The sequence below is a fragment of the Octodon degus genome, unplaced genomic scaffold (assembly GCF_000260255.1).
Source record: "Octodon degus isolate 3935 unplaced genomic scaffold, OctDeg1.0 scaffold00056, whole genome shotgun sequence".
Classification (NCBI taxonomy): domain Eukaryota; kingdom Metazoa; phylum Chordata; class Mammalia; order Rodentia; family Octodontidae; genus Octodon; species Octodon degus.
The window spans coordinates 8,169,502-8,191,412 of record NW_004524632.1 but is presented as its reverse complement, the minus strand read 5'-3'; the positions used below and the strand labels follow the sequence as shown (position 1 = coordinate 8,191,412).

General features: G+C 60.5%; 1 protein-coding gene across 6 annotated transcripts in view; it reads left to right on the top strand.

The window, feature by feature from the left end:
- Positions 1 to 21,911, top strand: part of Srcin1 (SRC kinase signaling inhibitor 1) — a 58,219-nt gene that overhangs the window by 1,230 nt on the left and 35,078 nt on the right. For all 6 annotated transcript variants that reach the window (XM_023718057.1, XM_023718056.1, XM_023718055.1 and 3 more), the window contains exon 2: positions 19,335 to 19,633. In XM_023718057.1, the coding sequence (XP_023573825.1) occupies positions 19,335 to 19,633 (299 nt within the window). The remainder of the gene's footprint in view (positions 1 to 19,334; positions 19,634 to 21,911) is intronic.

Below are 21,911 nucleotides of genomic sequence, written 5' to 3'. Positions count from 1 at the left end.
GGCCCGGGGCCCCGCCCCGCCCCCGCCGCCCGCCCGATGGGGAACGCTCCGTCCCAAGGCATGTCCCTGTCCTCTCCTCCCTAATGTGCCTCCATGCTTAGTGGAAGGTATTTCTGTTTTCTTTGTGTGTTTTCCCCTCGGCCGGGGGCGGGGGCGACGGATGGTCGGGGATCAGGTGTAGAGAGCAGGGGCCGCGGACCGGGGCGTGAGCGCGCTGGGACCGAGTGGGGGTCCCGGGCTGGCGAGGCCGGAGTGGTGGGGGCGGTGCCCGCTCCGAGAGGGGTGCGCGGCGTTGGAACGGAGAGGGATTGGGGGAGGGGGAGGAGTGAGAGAGGAAGGGGCCGCTAGCAGCCGTGTGGGGGAGGGGAGGGGTGCATCGGAGGGGGCCGCAGGGGGAGGGGAAGGGGATGGAGGAGCGAGACACATCCAGGGCCCCCCAATCTCAGCATGGGGTCCGCATCGGATCCCGGGAAAGGAAAGGACTGGGTGCGTCTAGGGTTGGCGGCGTTGCTAGGATACCAGCTGCTTTCCACACCCTACCCCCTGCACTTCCTGGCCCTAGCCTGGAGACCTCTGTGTCTCAGCAGCAGTCGCCGAAACTGGGGACCTGCTTGTTCCCCGCTTCGCGACGGAGAGGGAGGGGTTGGAGGAGGGGCGATCGGGTGTTAACCCCTCCTCCTGCAGGAGCTGGAGGGCAGGGGAGGGCACCCCCCACCTGGGGAGGGCGTCCGGGGTGAGCGCGCAGGGAAGGACCTGTGGGGGGCTGGGACGCAAGGGGTGGGGCCGCGAGGGGACGCGTCGCGGCCCCCCTCCCACCCACCCCCCTGCTACGTCAGAATCTCCCGGGCCGGCTCTGAGTTCTGTCGGTGGGGGCAGCAGGATGCTGGTGGCGGCGGAGGGGGCTGGCCGGTGCCTCCGCAGCTCGGCTGGCAGGGCCCGGCTGGGCGCGTGCAGCTGCCCAGGGAGCGCCCCCCGCCCCGCGCCTCCCCATGCAGCCCTGGCACTGCCTGCGGCGCTTCGCCCTGGCCTGGTGGGAGAGGACGGCGGAGGGCAGGGCGCGCTCTCCCCGGGAGGAGGCCGGCCCGAGGGACGCCGGGGGCCGGGGGGAGGCAGGTGAGCTGCGGAGTCGGGCGCGGGCGAGGAGGGGCTCCTGAGCCGAGTGTCTCAACCCCTGACCCCAATACTGCGGCACCAGGAAGGTCCTGCGGACCCCAACTTTTAGAGAAGTGGGATCTCCTAGCTGCGCAGAGGGGTCCTGGCTGAACCCTTTCGAAAAGCAATGCAGGGCTGCTGTCTAGGGGAAGGGGAAGCCGACAGACAGACCTCAGCTTTGTGGTCCCCACGCGTCCCTTTGGGTGGGGTTTGAGCACTTCACCGGTGATGGGGTACCTTCCTCTTGACTGGAGATCCTGGTCTGGGTGACCTTGAGCCAGCTGCTTGGCTAACTCGGTGCCTCAGTTGCTTACATTCCTTTTCGTCTTCTGAAAAAAAATGATGCATTAGATGGAGACTGTCACTGCAAATGTGAGCTGTCATCGCTGTGCAGCTGGCCTGGTGGTGCTTTCGGGTGCTAGTGTGTGGATGAATGGGGGCAGCTAGGGTAAGTGTTGGGGTTTGCTGGTTCCGCTCGGTGTGGAGGCCACTCTGGGCAAGTGGGGGGACCAGCTTTCACACCAGAAGGACACTCTAGGCAGGCGGGGAGTTGTTACCAGCAGAGACTTAGCTGGTGGCTTGGTATGGAAGAGGGAGATGGGGTTTCAGGCTGAAGCACAGGGAAGGGGGCTCTAAGAATAATACCCCCGGCTCCCCAGCCAGACCGCCTGGCACCCTTGGCAGCAAGTGCCAAGGCTTTGCCCTGGCTTCCTGCCACCCTCCCTTGGGGACAAGGGGATCTTTGTCCAGCACCCCCCCCCAGCCTGCTCCATCTGCCCTTTCTTAGAGGGTTGGTTCTCTGTGATGACCTCCGGCCTGGGAAGGAGATGCGGGTGGATCCCCTTCTGCTCTGCTGTCAGTGCCCTGGAGAGCTCTCTGGGAAGGGCACCAATGGTCTCATCATGGAGTGAAGGGAGCCCCCTAGGGGAGGGGGTCCCTGAAATCAGCCCTTTGGAGACACCCCCAGCCCCTGCCGCTCTACTTGCCTTTTTGTCTAATGCAGGGGTCTGGCGTCTTCAGGGCTCCAAGATGTGTAGGGAACCAGCCAGGAACTAGGGCTTTCTGATAGTCTCTTTCTGTGTCTCTGTCTCTCTGTTCAGAGAGCCACCCTGGAAAGAGGGTTTAATTAGACCCATTGATTCTGTCTTTGGCTTGGGGTATTGATCTCCAGAGTGTGGTCAGACTTGGGCAGTGGGGGTGGCATTGCTGCTGTCTGCCCAGCACCACCCTTGGCGATCCTTGCCAAGATCTCAAGCCCTGGAAGTTCTGAGGGTGAGGCTTGGGCCCCTTGAAGTCCCTGGCCTGCCAAGCCTCCAGGCCTTACCCAGCTTGGGTTAGGTCTTTGGACAGAAGGGAACAAGGGCTGAAGATCTGAACCAGGGGAACCATAGTGGGGCTAGTGGAAGGGTAGTGCAGGGGGCTTTCCTCCTGCCTGGTGGGCCAGGGCAGGACAGGGTGCCCACAAGGGGAGCCTGGAGCAGCCCATGGGTGCTAGGTGGTGCGGAGTCCAAGGGAAGGAGCCAGGGCTTGCTGTAAGGCTTCTCTTTCGAGGAATCCCAAGCACTTAGCTCCGCCAGGCCCTGGCAAGGAGGTCTGTTTTTTTCCTTCCTTTGAGTCTTCCAGGCTCAGAGAGGGACAGAGACCGCGTTTGGTGCCCAGCACCCCCAGAACTGGTGGTGGAGCCTGGTTCCCCACCTTGGAGGCCCTGTCTGGGCACAGGGTGCTGAGGGTGAGGTCGCTGGCTGCCTTGCTCTGCTCCCTAGGGTAGGGTGGGGGGCAGGTTGTAGCCCCAGCCCTCCCCCCCACCCCACCCCCGTGCCGCGGGTGGGTGGTCTGCGCAGGTGCGGGCTTCAATGAGGTTCTCAGGAGCTCTTTGAAGAATCCTTCGGTGGCTTCCCAGGGCCCATTTGAGCAGAGATAATAAAATCTGGCCGTCAGCGGGTTTGAAGGCTGCACTCACTTCTCCTTCTTTCATTGGGGCTCTGAAAAGCGGAGATGAAGGCTCTGGATTTGGCTGGAAAGCAGCGCCTGCCTGCCCCCAGGGAGGGGGGAGGGCGCAGAGGAGGGGGAAGGGCGGCTTCCTGGCAGTAGCGCCAGCGCAGGAGCGGTGGGCAGAAGGGCAGGGGCATGGCCCCCTCTCCTGCCAGGCAGCCTAGGGACCTCACTGTCAGGCACTGGCATTGTCCTCCAGGTCCCCGGAGCTCCAGTGCACCCCCTCCTGTCTCCCCCTGTCCACCTGCCCCCATCTCTGCCAGCTTCTTTCCCTGGTAGTCTCCCCTCTCCCTGGCCCTTGTTGTCCTCAGCCCTGCTCTTCATCTGCTCACCCCCTGGGCCCACACCCCCTTTCTGTCCTGTCCCTTTTCTCCTTCTGGCTGCCCCCCTTCTCTGTAGTCTCATCCTGCTTTCTAGGACTGTCTGAAGGTGGTGAAGACGGAGAGGAGCGGCCGCAGCCGCAGCTCGGAAGGGAAGGGAGGATGGGCTGCTATTATGGTCTGTCGGGTGCCTTAGTTGTGAGTCCAGGCTGAAGAGGCTGAGGAGCACTCAGGATGCCTGTGTGTGTGTGCGCGTGCGTGTGGCACCTTGCCCTGACATTGGCTCTGCCTCTCCTGCCCAGACACTCGCACCTGCAGCGCTTTGCTTCCTGCCCAGAGCCTCAGCCTCTGCCCCTGCCTCCTGATGCTGCTGCTGCCCCTGCATCCTTTTCCCCTCCAGCCCCTGGGCTCTGTCTGAGATGCGATCCAGGAAACCTGTGGGCTCCATCTCCCACTGTGGCTTCCAGCCAGGCGTTGGGCCCCTTCTGCCTGCCATGAACCCGCAGGTGAAAGACAGGGCCACCGCAGAAGAGCAGTGCTTGGCGGGGGCGTCTGTCCCCTTTCTTGGGGCCCAATGCCCTGTGACCTCTAGCTCAGCCCTGTTGTTCCTCACCTGTGCAGTGAGGAGGCGGAGCTGAGCTGATGAGTTCCAAGGTCTCCTGACAGCGTGTTGTGTCTCTCTTCTGGGTGATTTGCATGTCATTTGCATATATTAATAGTGCCCGCTTAAGGGGGGAGAGTACCTGCCCAGGGTGCCACCCACCACTCCCACTCCTCTTGCCCATTGGCCCAGAGCTGGAAGTGGAGGCCAAGGATCCCTTGGGAGGTCTGGGTGTGGACCTCATGACTGGGCTAGGCTGGGGAAGACAGTGATGGCTTCAGTGGAGGAGATTCCTGACTTCAGCGGGCTGGGGAGTCCAGAGGCTGAATTGAAGAGTTCAAGACTGCCTGGGTTACATGGTGAGTTCAAGGCCAGCCAGGACTATATGGTGTGACTTCTAAGTTACCTGTCCTATTTGGCCAGGCTGGGATAACAGTTGATAGTCTGGAGATGACACAAAGTCTCTGGGTTGTGACAAGACTCTGAAGACAGGACCCAAACTGCCCTCCACCCCCCAGGAGGTTAGGACCAGAGGAAGCACAGCAAGAGAGATCAGGATTAGACTCAGGGGAGGACTGCCCAGGGTCAGATGGGTTGCTGATTATGGGCTTGTTGTGAAGATCTGGTGGGCTAACAGCCCCACGCCCAGCCCTGGGTCTGACGCATATAAACACCCCATAGAAGTTATGAGGAAGGGGACAAATGCCTGGAAATCCAGTGAAGACCTCTAGGCCTGAGACTTGATGATTTTAGGGGTTGGCAGAGGTGAGGGCTGGTGGAGCAGTTCCTAGAAGAGCTAGCCCTCCCCTGTACGGCCTGCTACTCCCCCATCCAGCCTGTCTCGCCCTGTGCCAGTCACCCTGGGACACCCCACCCTCCTCCTCCTCCGTGAGTGGGCACAGAGGGTTTGGAGGCCGGAAACCAGCGGCTCCTCCTGCTCCTTGAGTCTGCGCAGGACAGTTGGGAAGGAGACGGCCCACGCCTTGGCAGAAGGAGTGGAGGTGGGCGCTGAAGGAGAGCTGGGGGCTGGGAGAAGCGAGCTGGTGTGCCGCTCCTGTGGGCTGGCACTGGTCAGCCTGACCTTCCCGATGGCTGTTGGGCACCCTCGGGGGCGGGCCGAGGAGGGCACGGGAAAACCCCCCCCTTAGGACACAGAGGTAAAGACTAGCTTGGAGGTGTCAGGGTGCGCTGCTGTGTGGTGCTGGCAGTTCTGTCGCCTTCTCTGGTCATTTGTAAGCTTGGCAAAGTATATATGGGTTGGCACACAAGGGCTGGCAAGTATGTCCCAGTTTCAACTAAACCAGGAATGGAGAGCTGAGCCGAAGAAGATTGAGCTCATGCATACTTGTTCGTGTCACACACGGGGCGCCTCCTAGCCCGCAGGCACACTTTGGCTAAGTGCAGCCTGCAGCCCAGAGGACAGACTGAAGGGACGGCTGAAAGAGCCTACTGTCACCCCTAAATCGGGAATTTCGCCCACCCCAGCAAAACTGCCTTTGTCACATTCTATTCCGCCTCGAGGTCGAAGTCTAGTCCATATTTTCCTCCACACGGCCTGCCCTGGCTGCTTGAGCCCCCTCCCCGCCTGTGGTCACCTGGCTCTCTACATGTCCCAGAATGGAGCACCTGACTGCTGGAAAGGAGTGGGGCTCTCCCCTGCTTCAGCCCCCTTCTCTGGCTGCATCCTCAGCCCAGCCGCAGAGCCCCCTGCAGACCCCAGACCCCCATCTCACGGAGGCTCCTGGGCTCTGACTCTTCCCTCTGAGGGGTAACGCGAGCCCACAAGGGAGGAGGCAGGGAGCATGTGTCCTGGGTCCCTGCGACCGGACCGACCATAATTGCAGACACCCCGGGCACCGGCAGCTGCCTCGTGGGGGAAGAATTAAGGATTGGTTTAGCTCTGCTCACACCCACTCCCTGCAGCCTGGGGACATACGGCTTTTGCTCTGGCTCCTCTCCTGGGCCCTCCCACCCACCCTGGAGGAGTCCCCTGCGGGCTCCCTAGTGCCTTAGAGGCACAAAGCTAGGGCTCTGGGAAACCAGGCCCCTTAGGAGTGGTGCAGACCCTCCCTCTGTCTCCCCGCAGGCAGGGGCTTTAAGGGGCTTCCTGCACCCTCCTCAGTGATGGAGGTGCCAAGGGACAACGAGGGGCTGGGGATAGCTAGAGGTCAGTACAGGAAATGGGAAGAAGGGGAAATCTGGACACAGTCCACAGCTCCTGCCTTGGCCTGGCATGGTGCCACCTGCCTGTAATCCCAGCACGTGGAAGGCTGAGGCAGGAGGATTGCCTTGAGTTCAAGGCCAGCCTAAACTAACAGTGAGACCCTTTCACAAAAAAAAAAAACAAAAATAATAATTTGCCTCCATGCCTGGGATGAGAAAAAGAAATCGAAGAAAAACCTCTTCCAGCCAATTGCATTGCCCTTGGGAGCAGGCAGTGGAAAGACATTAGACTTTAGGCAGAACTTCCCAGAGGGCAGAGCTGGGAGGAGGAAGGAGTTTACCCGTGGGCTGGGAGCTCAGTGCCAGCCCTGGTCCGTTCGCAGTGTGGCTTGGGGCCAGTTGCTTCCCTCTCTGAGCTGCTGCCTTCTCTGTAACCTAGGGTATTAGTGGTGGATTCTTAGTGTGGCTGCCAGGCGGTGAGGCAACGTGGGCAGAACTGCTGGCGCCTTGTAAATATTCAAGAAATAGTCATTTGCTTGCCTTCCTCTGCCCTCTCTCCATGTCTGGTTGAGTGATGGAAGGGGACCACCCTCCTCCAGGAAAGGACGGGTAACACCTTTATAACCTTGGTGTACCTGGGTGGCCCCTGGGTCTGTGGGCAAGCAGGAAGCCAGGGCTCCCTGCCCTGTCCCCTGCCCCTGTCCACCTGACCCCCATGGCCCTGACCAATGGCCCTCTGGGGGCAGATCCACTAGTGAACAATCTTGCTTTCCTGAGTCAATATCTCAACATCTGGGGCTGACAGCTGTTTCTCCCCGGGACGTCCGCGCCTTGGGTAATCAGTGGGAAAATTGGAAGTGTGAGATTGGCAGGGGGCTCTGCCACACGTGCCGTGGGTACAGATGGGCCAGGGCCAGCGAGAGAGGCTGCACTCAGGGCAGGGGTCTTAATGCCACCCACCTGCCTGCTCAGGGTAAAGGAGGAGGCGGTGCTGGATGGAGGGACTGCTGGGGCAGGGGTGTGTGTGTGTGAGTGTGTGGCTTTGACGCCCGTGTTCCCTTGGTGCAGGCTGCGGAGGGGGCCCCAGGTTGGGGGTAATGGGGGCAGGTGGGGGTGTCCTGGGCTAGCGACAGAGAGGCCAGCATAGCACCGATGGTGGCAGGTCCTTCTGATGCGGAGCCCCTCGCCTTGCAGGGTGGGTGATGTTGGTTGGGGGCCGCAGATGGCCTGTCCTGATACTGTCCTTGGGATCTCAAGTGGGCGCCCTGCCGTGCGGTTCTGGGAGGAGGCCCAGGCCTGGTTCAGCGACTGTGTTGCAGCCTTTTGCGTCTTCTGTGTTGCCCTGCTGTCTGTCCTGTCTGTCTCCCACTGATGTCTTTGCCTCTCTGTCCCTGATCTTCCGCCAACACCCAATCTCTGTCGTGTATCCCCTGGTGACCCCAAGGGGCAGCTCCTAAGACTCTGTCCTCACCCAACCCACTCCGGGAGCCCCCGTCCGGCCCCCTGTCCAACACCCTCTGCCTGGCCCGTCCGTCCTGCCCTCCGGCTGCTCATTCCTGACTTTCCTCCTTTCCTGTCCCTCACCCAGGGCTCCAGCGAGCGGCGGGAGGGAAGCCGGCAGGACTCTGTTCCCTCTGTTTAAAGTCTCCAGGTTAGTAAGCAGGGGGAGGCGCTGCCCCTGAGACTCCCTCCTGGCCCTGAGGGCCATAGCTGGGGGAGGGGGCTGTCCCCCGCAGGCCTGGCCCTGCCAGGGGAGGAGACAGCAGACCCCTGACTCTGGGGAGGGCGCCTTGCCTGGCAGCAAACACTGCACGTGTGCGCATGTGCGTGTGCGGGCGTGCAAGCGGGTGCATGTCAGTGTGTGTGTGCATATGCGTGGCTGCAAAGCCCCCCTCTGGTACAGGGCTGGTGACAGGGGCTCCCTGCAGAGGGGTTGGTGGCCTGGGCCAGGGTCCCAAGGGACACCATGTTCCAGTGCCAGCCAGGGGTAGAAGATGCAGACAAGAATGTGCTTAGTGTGCAGGCAGGTGTGAACCTGTGGGCGCAGGTCATCTGCTGCTTTGGGGCAGCCCCTGGCCAGGCACGGAGTGTGTGATGGCCACGACACACGACCCACATCGGACTTGAGCAACGAGGGGACAGAGGCCTGGCTTAGCAGCCGCAGCCCCCAATCCAGGGCCAGGCCAGCTGACAGTAGGGCCTGTCCCACACCCCAGGGGGCACCGTAGGTCTGCTGGTATCCTGGCAGCTCCTTTGTGTGTTCTGTCCCTGTCCTGTATTCTGTGCCCTGGCCTTGTACCTCCTCACGTGGTCCCGACAGGCAGCAGGGACGCTCGCTCTGGCACATTGTGGACGATTGCTGAGGACCAGCCAGGCACCCAGGGGCTCCATCATTCTGGCCTGCAGAGGGGCAGCGGCCCTACCCTTCTCAGGATAGGCATGGGGACCCCTGCCCTGGGGTGTCAGGCTCCCGCGTGCATCCCCAACCCATGTGGCAGCCCTCCCCCATCCCCACGACCGGCCACTGCGATAACTGTGTTTTGAGCCAGCGGCTCACCAGGTAGTCCAGGCTGACCTTGAGCTTACGGTGGCCTCAAGCTCCTGGCGATCCTCCTGCCTCGGTCTACAGAGTGCTGATGACAACAAGTGTGCGCCACCAGCCTGGCCTCATGATGGCTTTTTCATAACTTTGCTGAGACGATGTGCGGAGCACTAGTCCATCTGCCTCTTAATTAAAGTGAGTTTTCCTAAAAGAGCCGTGGATGCAGCTCCCTCCTGTCCTCTCCCGCTGCACTGGGGAAGGCAGCGCTATGGGCCTCCCCAGCCCTTTCCATCCTGTGCCCACAGGTCACCTCTTCTGCACGACAGCAGCAGAGAGACCCAGGCCTAGCGGAAAGAGAGACTGTTGTCTTCTCTTCCCCCACTTCTAGAATACCTCCAGTGACAGGGAGCTCGCTACCTTCCAAGGTTTACTTTTGCTGGATGTTGAGACTGAGTTCAGGCTGGCCTTACTCACTGTGCAGCCCACACTGGGCGATCCTCCTGCCTCAGCCTCTCAGTGCGGGGATCACAGGTGTGTGCCACCACGCCCTGCAGATGCTGGGTTTCGTTCAACGAGGGACATGGGGAGGACACAGGTGGGGCTTGTGCCATCATCTCGTGAGCTGGGGACCTGGGAAAGGGTCGGTGCTGAACATCTGTCACTGTGCCTACTGTGTGCTGGGCAATGTGGAGATGTCAGGGGCAACAAAACATTGCCTCCTCCCTTTACCGCCCTCCATTTCTGCTGCTAAAATTTGAAGATACAAAACAAAACCCACCAAACCCAAGCCCTGACCCCCGCACAGCTGCGCCACAATCCCTGCTGTGCTTCAGCTTGTTGATCTAGACGCCCTGCGGTGCCAGGCATGGAGTGTGCGCGGACTGGTTGTTTGTGGAGCGACAACATGCTCATACGGGCCACAGACGGTGCCAGGTTATTGCCTTTGTTTTGGCGTTGGGGAAACTGAGGTCCTGAAAGGTAGAATGACTTGTTCAAGGTCACACTTATGGAACATGGCCGAGGTGAGATTTGGGCTTTGACCTGCTGGGCCCTTCTGCCTGCTGTTTGGTCACCGGTGTGTGTGAAAGTGACACATGGCATCTGCCATCAGTGCCTACATGGGGTGGCAGGGAGCCTTGTGTGTCTGCGGGCCACCAAGTGTTGTGCGTTGCCTGCCTTGGGGACGCAGGAAGGGCCCCAGTACCCTCACCCGCCACACCCCTCCTCCTCAGCTTCCGGTCTCATCCTGGCAGCCGGGACGTGGCGTGGTGACAGGTGCCGAGCCGCAGAGATGACAGCGTGCTCATCCTCCGTAATTACTGTCTGATGAGATGCCAGAATTAGCCTCTGCGCAAGCACGGGACGCGGGACGCAGGACGCAGAGCTGGGGGCATGGTGTGGGAGGTGCGGGGGAGGGGCCAAGGAGCCGGCAGGAAGGGCCAGGGCTGGGCTCAGGGTGGCCTGCCACTCTGGGGCAGAAGCAGAGATGGTTTGGGGCCTCGATCCACTCTGAAGGGGAGTGGGCTCTCACTCTGCCTCCTACTAAGGAAGGAGGAGCCCGCGAGAGCCTCGGCCATGTGGGTGATGAGCTCCCCGTTCCTGGAGGTATGCAAGCCTCAGCTGACTGCCACTTGCAGACAGGGAAGATCTGCAGTTTCACTTCCTCACAGCCTGGGGCCGGGGGAGGATTTGTACCCACCAGGTGTAGAAGGGGTTCCTCCAGCCCTGGGGCCTCCGCCTGACTGGAAGCACCTGGTGGTGGAATCGACCTCTGTCTGGGGGCAGCAGGTGCAAGGAAGGAAGGGGATCTGGGCCTAGGACCACCCGCATGGAGGAGAGCAGGCACCTTCCTTTATCCATCTGAGCACCAAAGGCTGCGCCTTCCTGAGCCTCACTGTCCCCCTTGCACGTGGGGAGAGCAAGGTGATTTGAGTATCGGGCGGCTCAGAGCTATAAGGCCCCTGGTGAGCCGTGGTGACGGGGCTGATTGTGGAGGTGTCAGAGGTATAGGTATTCCAGGGCCAGGATTCATGCCGCGCCCCGGGCAGCTTGCAGATCTGGAAGAGGCTGGAATGCGGGGTCTGCAGCAGGTGGAGGGGACAGTGTTCTGGGGCCTCTGCCCAGCGCATCTCCCCTGCCCCCTCCCCTGTGCTCCAGGGCCCCCCAGGACACTGTGGCATCCCAGGGAGAAAATGTTGTGGGGTGCAGACACGGCTGTTTGTTGGCTGTATGGGTGGAGCGATAACCCCAGGTTAGGCCAGGGGCCCCTGGTAGCAACGGGAAGCTGGGTAGCCCCTTCTGCCCCCCACCATGGGCGTGCTCAGGAGGGACCTTGCACCTGTACAGGTGGAGCATGGTCCCAGATGCCACAGTGACATTACACACTTGCATGAGTCCCAGTAGGTGGTTGTAAGGTGACCAGGTCAGCAAGTGCTACACTTGGCAAGGTAGGAGCATGCCAGGGAGCTGCCTCTGGGGGAGGCACCGTTGGGCATAGAAGGCCAGAGGGGTCCCTGCTGCCTTCCACCCAGAGCTGGAGGTGCCCTGTGCAGCGCCTGCCTGGCGACCTAACTGCCCGCTCTGTGCATGGGCACAGCATACAGTCTGTCCAGGTGGTGTATAAAATGGCAGCAGTGACCTTGGCCCTGGCCTGTGTGTCCCCTACACACTGATGGAGGGTGACACTGAGGTGGCCAGGACGGGACCAGCAGAGGGGGGCGAGGCCAGGGGCCCCGAGGAGAGGAGCAGGCACCGGGGCTGCCTTGCTTGTGTAGGAGCCTGGTCCTCTGGGGTGTGGGAAGTGCTCCACGCTGGGGCCGTGGGGGTGAAATGAGGCCTGGCCCCAGAGGAGGAGGCCTCAGGGAGAGCACAGGGGGTCTGGGCACAGCCTGGTCTTCTGCCCAGTATTTTGGTGTTGTATAGGGAGGGTCTTACTGGGTATTCCAGGCTGGCCTTGAACTCACTGCACCCTCCTGCCTCAGCCTCTGGCTTGGCTCTGCCCAACCATCAGGAGGCTCTTGATGAACACTCAGTGTGGTCAGTGCTTTCCTGGTGACACAAGGTGGCGGATTCCCACGGCTTCTCCCATGTCACTGCCAGCAGACCTGCCTGCCTTGGGAATGGGCTGCCCACTGCTGGCGGTGCCTCCACCAGACCCAGCTTCTGGGGTGCATGGACGGGCCTGTCTGCTCCTGCCCCACCTTCCTTGGGTGCCTGAGTGCGGAGACGCCGTGGAGTGACCGTGTTGACACCACACTGAGTGGGCACACGATGGGCCGTTGCAGCCTCCCCAGCTTTGGGCTCTGCAGCTCTACCCCCTCCCTTCCTAGGACAGCCAATTAGACCGCTCTTCCTTGGGAGCTGCGTGCAACAGCCCCACTTCTGGGGGCCATACCCCTCTGACAGAGTGAAAAGACACCAGGGGCAGCTCAGGGCCGAGCTGAGCCTCCTCAACACCTTGGCCCGACGCCTTTGTGCAGTGCACAACCTGCACAGCTGTCTGGGAGGAGTTTTTGTTTTTGTTTTTTAAACAAATGAGAGGACAGAGGCTCCCAGAGGCTCTTGACCTCCTCAAGGTCACGTAACTCATCAGTTGGCAGAACAAGGTTGGAGCAGAGCTTGCTCACCCTCATGTTCACTGATTTCCAGTGATGCTGTAGCTCGCCGGCTGTGCGTGGGCAGACTGGAGTGGGGAGAGGGGGGAGGCTGTGTTTCTGAGACTCTGACTTGGCTCTTTTGGAAGGGGGGGGGTCTCACTGGAGCGTGTGGGGGTTGGGCTGCTGGCTCTCCGGCTTTCTGCAAGGCGGGCTGGGCCAGATGCAGGGTGGGGGTGCTGGCCGTGCCCCCCATCCCCACGCGTGGGCACCTCATTGCGTTCTGACTTGGAGTTGTCATTCTGTGTCCTGCCAGGGCAGCTGCCTTCTGGGAAACGCCGTAGTGGAATGGAAAAATCCTGTCCCTGCGGGAGGGCTGGGTCGCCTGGGTCCCACTTCTGGCTCTGCCTCCAGCTCCTGTGGGACAGAGCCAGCTTCTCCTAGCTTCAGTTCCCTGGCTCAAAAGGGAGGTGGGCCGGGTGGGCAGGGGTGGGCAGGGGGAGAAGAGGAAAGGCCTAGTAACATCTCTCCTCCCTGTCTAAGGGTCGGGTGCTGAGGGGGCCTTGTCCCATGGGGCCCCTGGCATGAGTGACAGCAGGTGGCATCATGCAGTGTCCTGCAGTTGGGGTGGTCGGTGGAGAGAGCACCAAGGCCACAGCTGGTATCTTTGCTCCCAGCTCCGCCTCCGCTGAGATGGTTTTGGGGCTCCTCACCCCCTCTGGCCCTGTCCTGAAGGCTGGGTGGGCTGGGCCCTGTGCCATCAGAGAGGCCCCCAGGCTGAGGGAGGGGATGAAGGACAGGCTGGGCTGCTCCTGGGGGTGCTCAGTCCTGTGCGGGCCCCTTGATTAGATTCCAACTCGTTTACCCCCTAAGTGGCCTTCGGTGGGCTTTAAATCTGTACAAATTGGTTTGTGTTTTTCTGCCTGTGTGGAGCTGAGTGGTGGGGGCTGGGTCCTCCCCACTTCCCTCTGCTTTCTGCTTCCTGGGGACCCCAACCTTGACCCAGATGCTGGGCTGAGGGGCAGAGGACAGCCCAGGGGCACAGGCCGCCCCGAAGGGAGCCCACGTGGCAGCTCGGGCTCAGTCACCCCAGCCATGAGGGCACAGTGACCTGCCCTGCCCTTCTCCACGGTGGCTCTGTAGACCAGTGCTGGCTGTGGAGAGGGGGCATGTTGCCACCAGCCCAGGGCCCCATGACAGCTGACAGCCTCTGTCCTCTCCCAGTGTCCCTGGTACCTGCAGTGCCCAGGCAGTGGGCATGGCACGGCATGGGCATGGGCTGTGCCATCCTCTTCCTCTCCTGTCTTCCTTTTCAGCACTGGGGGAGGGCGGCTGGCTCTCTTTGGGGACCCTGTGATGCAAACGTGTCTGGGCTTGCCCTGTGTCCCCTGGGCCTGTGCCTCACACCAGGACGTCCCCTGTGTCGTCTAGCCCCCTCCCTGGTTAGGTGGATCTGCTTCTTCCCTGTCCCTGTCTACTCCTCCACAGCTCAAGCTGGCTAACCTGCGGTGTCATCCAGGGGGTGGTGCTGGGCTGGCAGGAGACACAGTGTCTTGGGGTGCAGCCTTGGGGCCCCTAGGGGCTGTGCTGTGCCCCTGTCTAACCTGTCCAGAGCCACCTCCTCCCTGCAGTCCCCACCCTGCCATGCTCAGAGTCTCTTGTCAAGTGACAGGGAGACTCAACAGGGCGCTGGGCATTAGCAATTTGGGGGCTATTACACAGGGATGTTTACAGAAAGGCAATTGCCCGGAAAATGACTTTGACTACTTCGGTGTGAGGCAGAAAAGCTGGTTTTAGAAAACAGACACAGACGGGCCTCTGCTCCAGCACCCATGGGGTGAGGGCACAGGCATAGGGGAGATGGCACCCGGCCACTGCGAGTCCCCCCTGGGCATGGGGTTAGGCATGGCTCTGAGAACCTCTGCCAGGCTTGAGACAGCCGGCGTCCCTGGTTGTCCTTTGTCCTCTGGCCTCCGACCTCCGTGCATGGTGAGCTCCCTGGCCGTGCAAGGGCCCTGGATGGAGTTGTCAGGGCAATTGGCAGTGGCAGTGCCTGGGGCTTCTCTTGCTATGGCTGCACAGGTGGACGAGGAGCCACACATGGGTGTGCATACGTGTGTTCGTGTGCATGCATGTGCAAGGCATGCTGGGGCCCTCTGCCCTTGCTTTGCCTATCACTCCTGAGGCGGTGCTCTGTTTCCTGTCTTCTGGGCAGTAACCAGGGGCAACAGTGACAGCCTGGGTCTCCCTGGAAGGGACCTCATTAGCCTCTTGGTCACTGGGGACAGAAAACAGGGTCCTGATGGCCAGGTGGCCAGCAGGGTTCCCAGAGTCCCCAGCGCTCCCTCCTTCCTCGCTTTGTCCCTTTGTCTCTCGCTTCCCAGGCCGCTCTCCCTCTCCTGTCTCTCCTCTGAAATGACATCATGTGTGAACGTCGAGGGGCTAGTGACATCCGGGGAAAGACGCCAGGTGGGGACCGGCTGTGGGTTTAGAAGACAGTGGCTCTGAGTTGCGGGGATTCATTCTCCTTACGAGTGACAGTGATCTCCTAGAAAAGAATGTAGTGCGGGATAAAAATAATCGGGCCCATAAATAAATGTGGAATTTAGAATGGTTGGAGCAAATAACAATGTCACTCTGCCTGGGCACCTGCGCCTCGATCCGAAGCCAGCCGCTGGGGGGCACCCACCGCCTCCCCATCTGCAGGGCGGAGCTGAGGGCGACCCCGCGGGTCCCAGCTGATGCCTCGCCTTCTTCCAAGCCTTGATGTCGCCCCTGCCTGACACCTCCTACACCTCGACCTTGCTTCAGAAATCATGGGGGCCTTGCACACTGAGGGTGCTGGGAGTACAGGGAGACTTCCCTGCTCCTCTCCTCCGCCCATCTCACACCCCACTTGATCCCTCTGTGTCCCGCCCATTTCAGCCCGATCTCTGCTCACCTGCCTGCCACTAAACAGGAAGCCTGGATCTGTCCAGCACCACCTGGAACCTAGATCCTGTCCGGCGGTACTGAAATCGATCCCCCTGCCTTTTCCTGCACTGCTCAGGCCCCGCGGGTCAGGGGTGCCCCAGAATTTGCTAGTGGCTGGTTTGGGGAGGCCATCTGCCAGGGATTGGTGTGCCACTGGTCAGGAATGGCCATTGTTGCGAACCTTGTGCTGCTCCTCCGTTGGGGGGCAGCTAGGCAGGGCTTGGGATGACACCTCCAATTTCCCTGGACTCCATGGGGAGATTTGCTGTTTTGATAAATACCTAGTGTCCCTGGGGAAAAGCTGGCTAGATCAAGGTGCCTCCAGCCGGGGCTTTCTTGAGGGGTGCAGTACCTTGCTCTGCAATTCATGCTGGCCTCAAATTCATGGAGTTCTTTCTGCCTCAGCCTCCCAAGTGCTGGCGTACACTATCACCCCAGAATAGAGGATTTCTAAAGGGGCTCCTAAACGTTTCGGATCTGAGCCCCACCTTGCCATGGCCCTTCCTCTGAGATGAGATGCAGATGTCACTCTGCTCCGTCCCTCTCTGACACCCCCAGTGGCAGCTCCTGCCTCTCCCCTGTGCATCAGCACCTCAGTGTGAATGCTGCCTGCTCTCCACATCTGCTCCCACAGCCCCTCGTCCCCGCCCTCACCTGCCTGGGGGACCAGGTTGAGTCCTAGGGTCCTCCCAGTCCCTGAAGCCTCAGACCTGTGTGTACCCCCTGGAGACAGGCAAGGAGAGACTGGTGTGGCGGGCATGGGGTGGGGAGCAGGAGCTCTCTGGGGCCAGGAGGGAGCCCTTGAGGGTGGAATTTGGGATCCTGACCCGGATGAAGGCAGCTGTGGTGCCCAGGGTGCAGGGAGGGTAGAGGGGCCCAGCCGCCTGGAACAAGGGCAGTGTCCTGGCTGGGCCAGGCCAGGAGGTGGAGAGCTAGGCGGAGGCCGGGAGGCCCCTCCATCCTGCCCAGCAGGGTGTGTGTGTGTGATTGTGGGCCAGGCTCGCTCTCCCCAGCCCCTGTTCCCCAGGTCGCCCCTTCTCAGCAGGGCTCGCAGGAAGATGCCCCGGCTGCCCAGCCCCTTTTCCGCTTCACTCCATCAGCCGCCGTCTTCTGCAGTCTCCTCCGTATCAGGAAACTGTTTGCACTATGTTAACTCAATATTGTTTTTGATAACTCACTTTGAGCTTAAGTACATTTATTTAAGAGGAAAGAGGAAAACTAAGACAGGCAGAGAGGTGCATGCCTATGCCCCCAGTGCCATGGGAGGCTGAGGCAGGAGGACTGAGTTCTAGCCCAACCTGGGCAACTTAGGGACTTGGTGAGACCCTGTCTCAAAATTAAGAAAAAAAAAAAAAAGAATTAAGGGCAGGCAGGGGATGTAGCTCAGTACGGAGGCTCTGGATTTAACTCCAAGTATCCATGTGGCCTCAAAGAGGAATTCTCCTCTCATTGCCATTGTGAGGAGCAGTATTGTCTTAGTTGCTTGCCAGTCACTGAGACACAAGATGACCTGACATCCATAACTTAGAGGAGGGGAGGCTTACTCTGGCTCACAGTTTGCAGAGGTTCCGATCCATAGTTGGCTGCTTCTAGACAGGGTCGCTGGACACAAGCGCCTGGTGGAGGAGGAGTGGCCCATGGCATGGTGGACAGGTGCAGAGAAAGATCGGCCGGGCTGAGAATTCTAGCACATGGGAGGGAGGTTGAGGCAGGAGGACTGCTGTGAGTTCAAGGACAGGCTGAGCTACACACAGCTAGATCCTGTCACAAAGAAAGAATCGAGCCCTGGGATATAGCTCACATTCCTGGTACCAAAAAAAAAAGAAAAGGAAAGAAAGAAAGAGAGAAAGAGAGAGAGACAGAGAGAGAGTCAGAGAGTCAGCGAGAGAGAGAGAGAGAGAGAGAGAGAGAGAGAGAGAGAGAGAGAGAGAAGGAGGAGGAGGGCTATAGACCCTTCTGGGCCACGCCCAGGGACCTCCAGGCCACGCCCACACCAACATCTTAGACCAGCTTCACATCAGCTATAAATCCATTAGTGGACAAACCCACCAATGCGCACTGCAGCCCTGGGTCCATTCACTGTCCCAGAGTCCCATCTCGGAGCACAGGAACTTTGAGGGGACAGCCAGATTTAACCCTAACAAAATCTGTGGAACCAGCGGCTTTACCTTTTCATCGGGATTTTCCTAGTCTTTGTAAAAATAAAGGTGCAATGGTTAAAAGATGCCTAAAAGACACCAGTGTTTCTTTCAGAGTCGTCTCTGTGCATCTGGACTTCACTTGGTGAATGGGGAGAGGGATAGAAGGACAAAGATGCCTGGGGCAGAGCGGGTGGCCTGGCAGGGGGGAAAAGCAGGGAACAGGAAACCCATGTGGGTGTGGTGCAGTGAGGTGCAGTGGTTACTGCTGTCCCAGTAACAGGTCATCCTGTAAGGAGAAAAGTCCATGTAAACCTAATTGGTAGGGAAGCCAAGTCAGACGTGTCACTCTGGTGCCTTGGGGTTCTCACGGGACTTCTGAGCCTTGGTAGCCATCTCTCAAATAGGGGTCGTAGTAACACCTCCCCACAGCAATGTTGGGGGCCCTGGAGCTGTGACAAGGCTGGGGGAGCCCTTGATGAGATGCTGACCCATGAGCCCAGAGCTGTTCTTCCTGTGGTGTTGGTGGGCGGCACCTGATATCCATACCTCAGCCACAGCCAGTGGGGAGAGGTGGTGTGTGTGTGTGTGTGTGTGTGTGTGTGTGTGTGTGTGTGCTTGATTTTTTGAGACAGGGCCTCACTGTTTAGCCCAGGCTGGCTTCAAACTCAAGGTGATCCTCCTGCCTCCGTTCCCAGTGCCTGACCCAGGAATGCTCCTCCACCCAGCTGCATCTTTTCTTGAAATGCAACTGGGTGTCCTCTCCTGTGGTTGGGCAGAGGGTGGCAGAGGCCTGGCACCAGGCCTGTAGACAGTGGTGGAACCATGCTGGGGAGCCTGGCTGAGTCCCAGAATCCCCAGTTCAGCTCCTTTTGCCTCAGGGAGTCAGGCAGTCGGGGGTGAATGTGTTCCCCAGGCTGAGGCTATAGTGGGGGGCTGCCACTCAGGTGCTGCTGGACTGTGGGGTGGAGGTGTTGCAGGGGGGACAGCTGTCTCCCAGAGGGGTGACTTCTGGGCAGAGGAGGACAGATTTGTTTCCTGCTGGGGAGTGTTTCTGGGGCGCCCACCCCAGAGGACCTGGTGGCCTCTGGAGCCCAGGCTGCTGATGACGTGGCCTGGAGTGTGGGAGTAGAGGGGCGGGCCGGGGCAGCCAGCAGCTCAGCGCCAGTGGCTTGGGGGGAGTCAGAGCTGCGCGAGGGACCTCTGCCCCCGGCCTTGCCCTCCCTGCTTCTGTGCTGTCCTTTGTCCCCTGTACATCCTCTCTGGAGGAAACTGAAGAAGGGGCCCATGGGCTCGCGCTGTTCTGTCTGCTTTCTTTCTCCTTTACGTTTGTCCCCGTCCATCTCACTGTCCTCTGTGCCCAGCCTCTCCTGTCAGTCCATCTGTCTGTCTGGGGCGGGAGGGGAACAGGGTCCCTGTGCCTGCCCCTACCTAAGGCCCCACCCTCTTGGGAGTTCCCTAACTCCCGCATGGGTCCCAGACCCAGGGTCCGGCTACCGGAAGTGCTGATCCCAGGGACCGCAGCCTTCGTTAGAGGACGCTGTGGATTGAACATCTTCATCTGTCCCCTTCCCGAAGCGCCAGCTTCAAGAAGGGGGTTGCTCTCAAGGAGGGCACCCTTGCCATCATCACCCCCAAGCACACGCAGGAGGAACAAGCAGTGGCCTCCTGGCCTTGGCCCCCCACCCCTCCTCTGGTCTTCCGATACTCCCTCCAATCCATCCAGGCCACACTTCTGCCCCCTTCCGTCCCCTCCTGTGAGGATGGTTGGTCCCTTAGGCCCCGCCCCTTAGGGTCCCCAGCGGGGTAAGGTCCCTCCCACCCACCCCGTGACCCTGCGCGCCCCTCTCCCCCTCGCAGATCCGGAGCGGAGCAGCCCCCCCATGCTGTCTGCCGACGATGCCGAGTACCCGCGGGAGTACCGGACCCTGGGGGGCGGGGGCGGGGGCGCCGGGGGCCGGCGCTTCTCCAACGTGGGCCTGGTGCACACGTCCGAGCGGCGGCACACCGTGATCGCCGCGCAGAGCCTCGAGGCGCTCAGCGGGCTGCAAAAGGCGGATGCCGAGCGCAAGCGCGACGCCTTCATGGACCACCTGAAGAGCAAGTACCCGCAGCACGCGCTGGCCCTGCGTGGCCAGCAGGATCGCATGCGCGAGCAGGTGAGTGGGGCAGGGCGGGGCGGGGGACCCCCGCGTCCGGGTGCCAGGGCGTTGGGGAGCTTTTCCCAACCCGGGAGGAAGGAAGGGGTGGCTTGGCCTCAGACCACGCCTAGGGGTTGCCGGGAGGGAGGATGGGCAGATATGGTGCCTAGGCCAACTGCGACCTGAGTGTCAGGGAGTTGGGGTGCTTGGCTCTGGTACCTCTGCCAGAGGGGTCCTAATAGGTCAGGCTGGGGCCTCAGCAGGCTGGATCTGACTGTCCCCAAGCCTTGCGAGGACTGCCCCAGAAAGGGGGGGCCTCTTACCTCTATGTTCTGGGACTCCTGGCCCCAAGACTCGCTGTGTGACTCGGAGCTGGAGGCCACAGCTCTCTGAGCCTTGGTTTCTCCTCTTCCTCAATGAGGCTTGGAGAGAGAGGAGTGAGGCCTCGCCCTGCAGCAGGCCTCCTGCTGTCTGGGATCCTTGGGGTCCTCTTGCCCCTCCCCCCACAGTCACACATGAATGCATGAGCGCCGCCTCATTTTGCCTTCAGTGCTGCCTTGGTGAGGGCTTTGTTGGTTGTGTCCTGGCTGCAGAGACACAGGCATTGTCACCGGGGGAAGGGACCAGGGGTGGCCCACATCCCTGCAACCACCTTTCTGGCAAGCCTTGGGGTGTCAGTCCCAGCTCCCACCTGTCTAACTCAGTTTCCCTTCTCTGGCTACCCCGGGGTGCCCTCTCCCCACCCCCCCCACAGGAAAAAGGACACATGGACACATTGGTGGTGCTTGTCTGTCTCCAGATGTCACCTCCAGCTCTGTCTGGCATTGGCCTTTTCCCAGTTCCCCAGTCCCCCTGGAAAGGGTGCTTCCATTGTGTATGACATGCATATGCGTGCAGAGGGCTTTAGAGAAAGGGCATCAGTGGGCAGACTTCTTGGAGGAGAAGGTCCCCAAACAGGGCCTAGGAGGTTGCCGGGGCTGGCACAGATAGAGAAAAAGTAGGCTATTTTAGCGGATGCAAAGGGAGTACCATGAGCATAGGCCTGCACTCGTTTGGTGGGTAGCACAGCCCCCTGGCTGGTATAGGATGCTTGGGAGGCTGTGGGGCGCAATGGAGACAGCGGACAAAGCGGGGCTTGTAGCATTGGGGCCGGGAAGGCTGGGTTTCCAGTGGTGAAGGGAGGAGTGTATCAAGGAGGGGGGAAGATAGGAGACTGTTTGCTGCCCTGATAGAGGAGGCAAAGACAGAAGGTACCTGGGTGACAGATTCTGATAGCTGGGTGGGAAAGGCTTGGGGGTGGGGAAAGAAATATAAGTAGATGAGAGGGTGGGCGGGGCCTTAGCAACCATGCCTCCTGGCATGTGCGCACAAAACAACTCCAGAGGGCCCAGACTGCTGAGGATACCTGAAGAGTGGCACTAGAGGGCCAGCCAGGCAGACCCTAGTCGAGAGGGAAGAGTGCCTGTGATGACTGGGAAGGGGGACCATAAACCTCTGCCACCACGAGGAGGAAGGTCCTGCTGGAGGGGTTAGCAGGGGTGACCTGCACTTGGGAGGTCCAGTGTGTGGACAGGGGTAGAGCCATCTGCAGCCACGGGCCTGCGGCAGAGGGCTGGTGGGGTGATGGGGGATGGCGAGGGCCTGCCAGGTCACACACCTGTCTTTCAGGGCAGTTTAGCTAGAAAAGGATAGAGACAGCCCGAGTGGCAGCTTCAAGGGGCACGGGCCTGGGGAGAGGGTGAGCATGGGTTTGTGGCCTCCTAGCACCTGGCGTGTTCCCTGGCTTGGCTGGAAGAGGCTGGGGAGTACCCAGCGAGCACTCAGCAGACATTCAGGGTGGGAATCAGAGCTCAGGCTCAGCCTTCCTTCCCTTCCTCTGTCAAACATCTGTTTCCTCCCGGGGAGGGTGAGTGGCAGGACCCGGCCCCTTCCCTCGGCTGGGGGTATTTGGTTCCTCCTAAGCATGGTACAACTGGTGATGGTCAGGGAAAGGAGGAGGGTTGGACCAACAGAGGGTGCAGCTGAAGGCCACAGGGCTGGAGGGCTGGGAGCAGGTCTAGGGGGAATCAGGCCTGGTGGCTTTGGAGTAGGACAGCATTTCCAGAGATGGCAAGAAAGATTGTTGGACTGGGGATATAGCTCAGTGGCGCAGCACCTGCCTAGCAAGCACAAAGCCCTGAGTTTGATTCCTGGTGTTTAAAAAAAAAGAAGAAGAAAAGAAAAAAGACCAAAGAATGACAGTTGTGCTGCTAGGACAGGGATTGTGGCAGTGAGGCCACTCCTGCCCAGTGGTCCC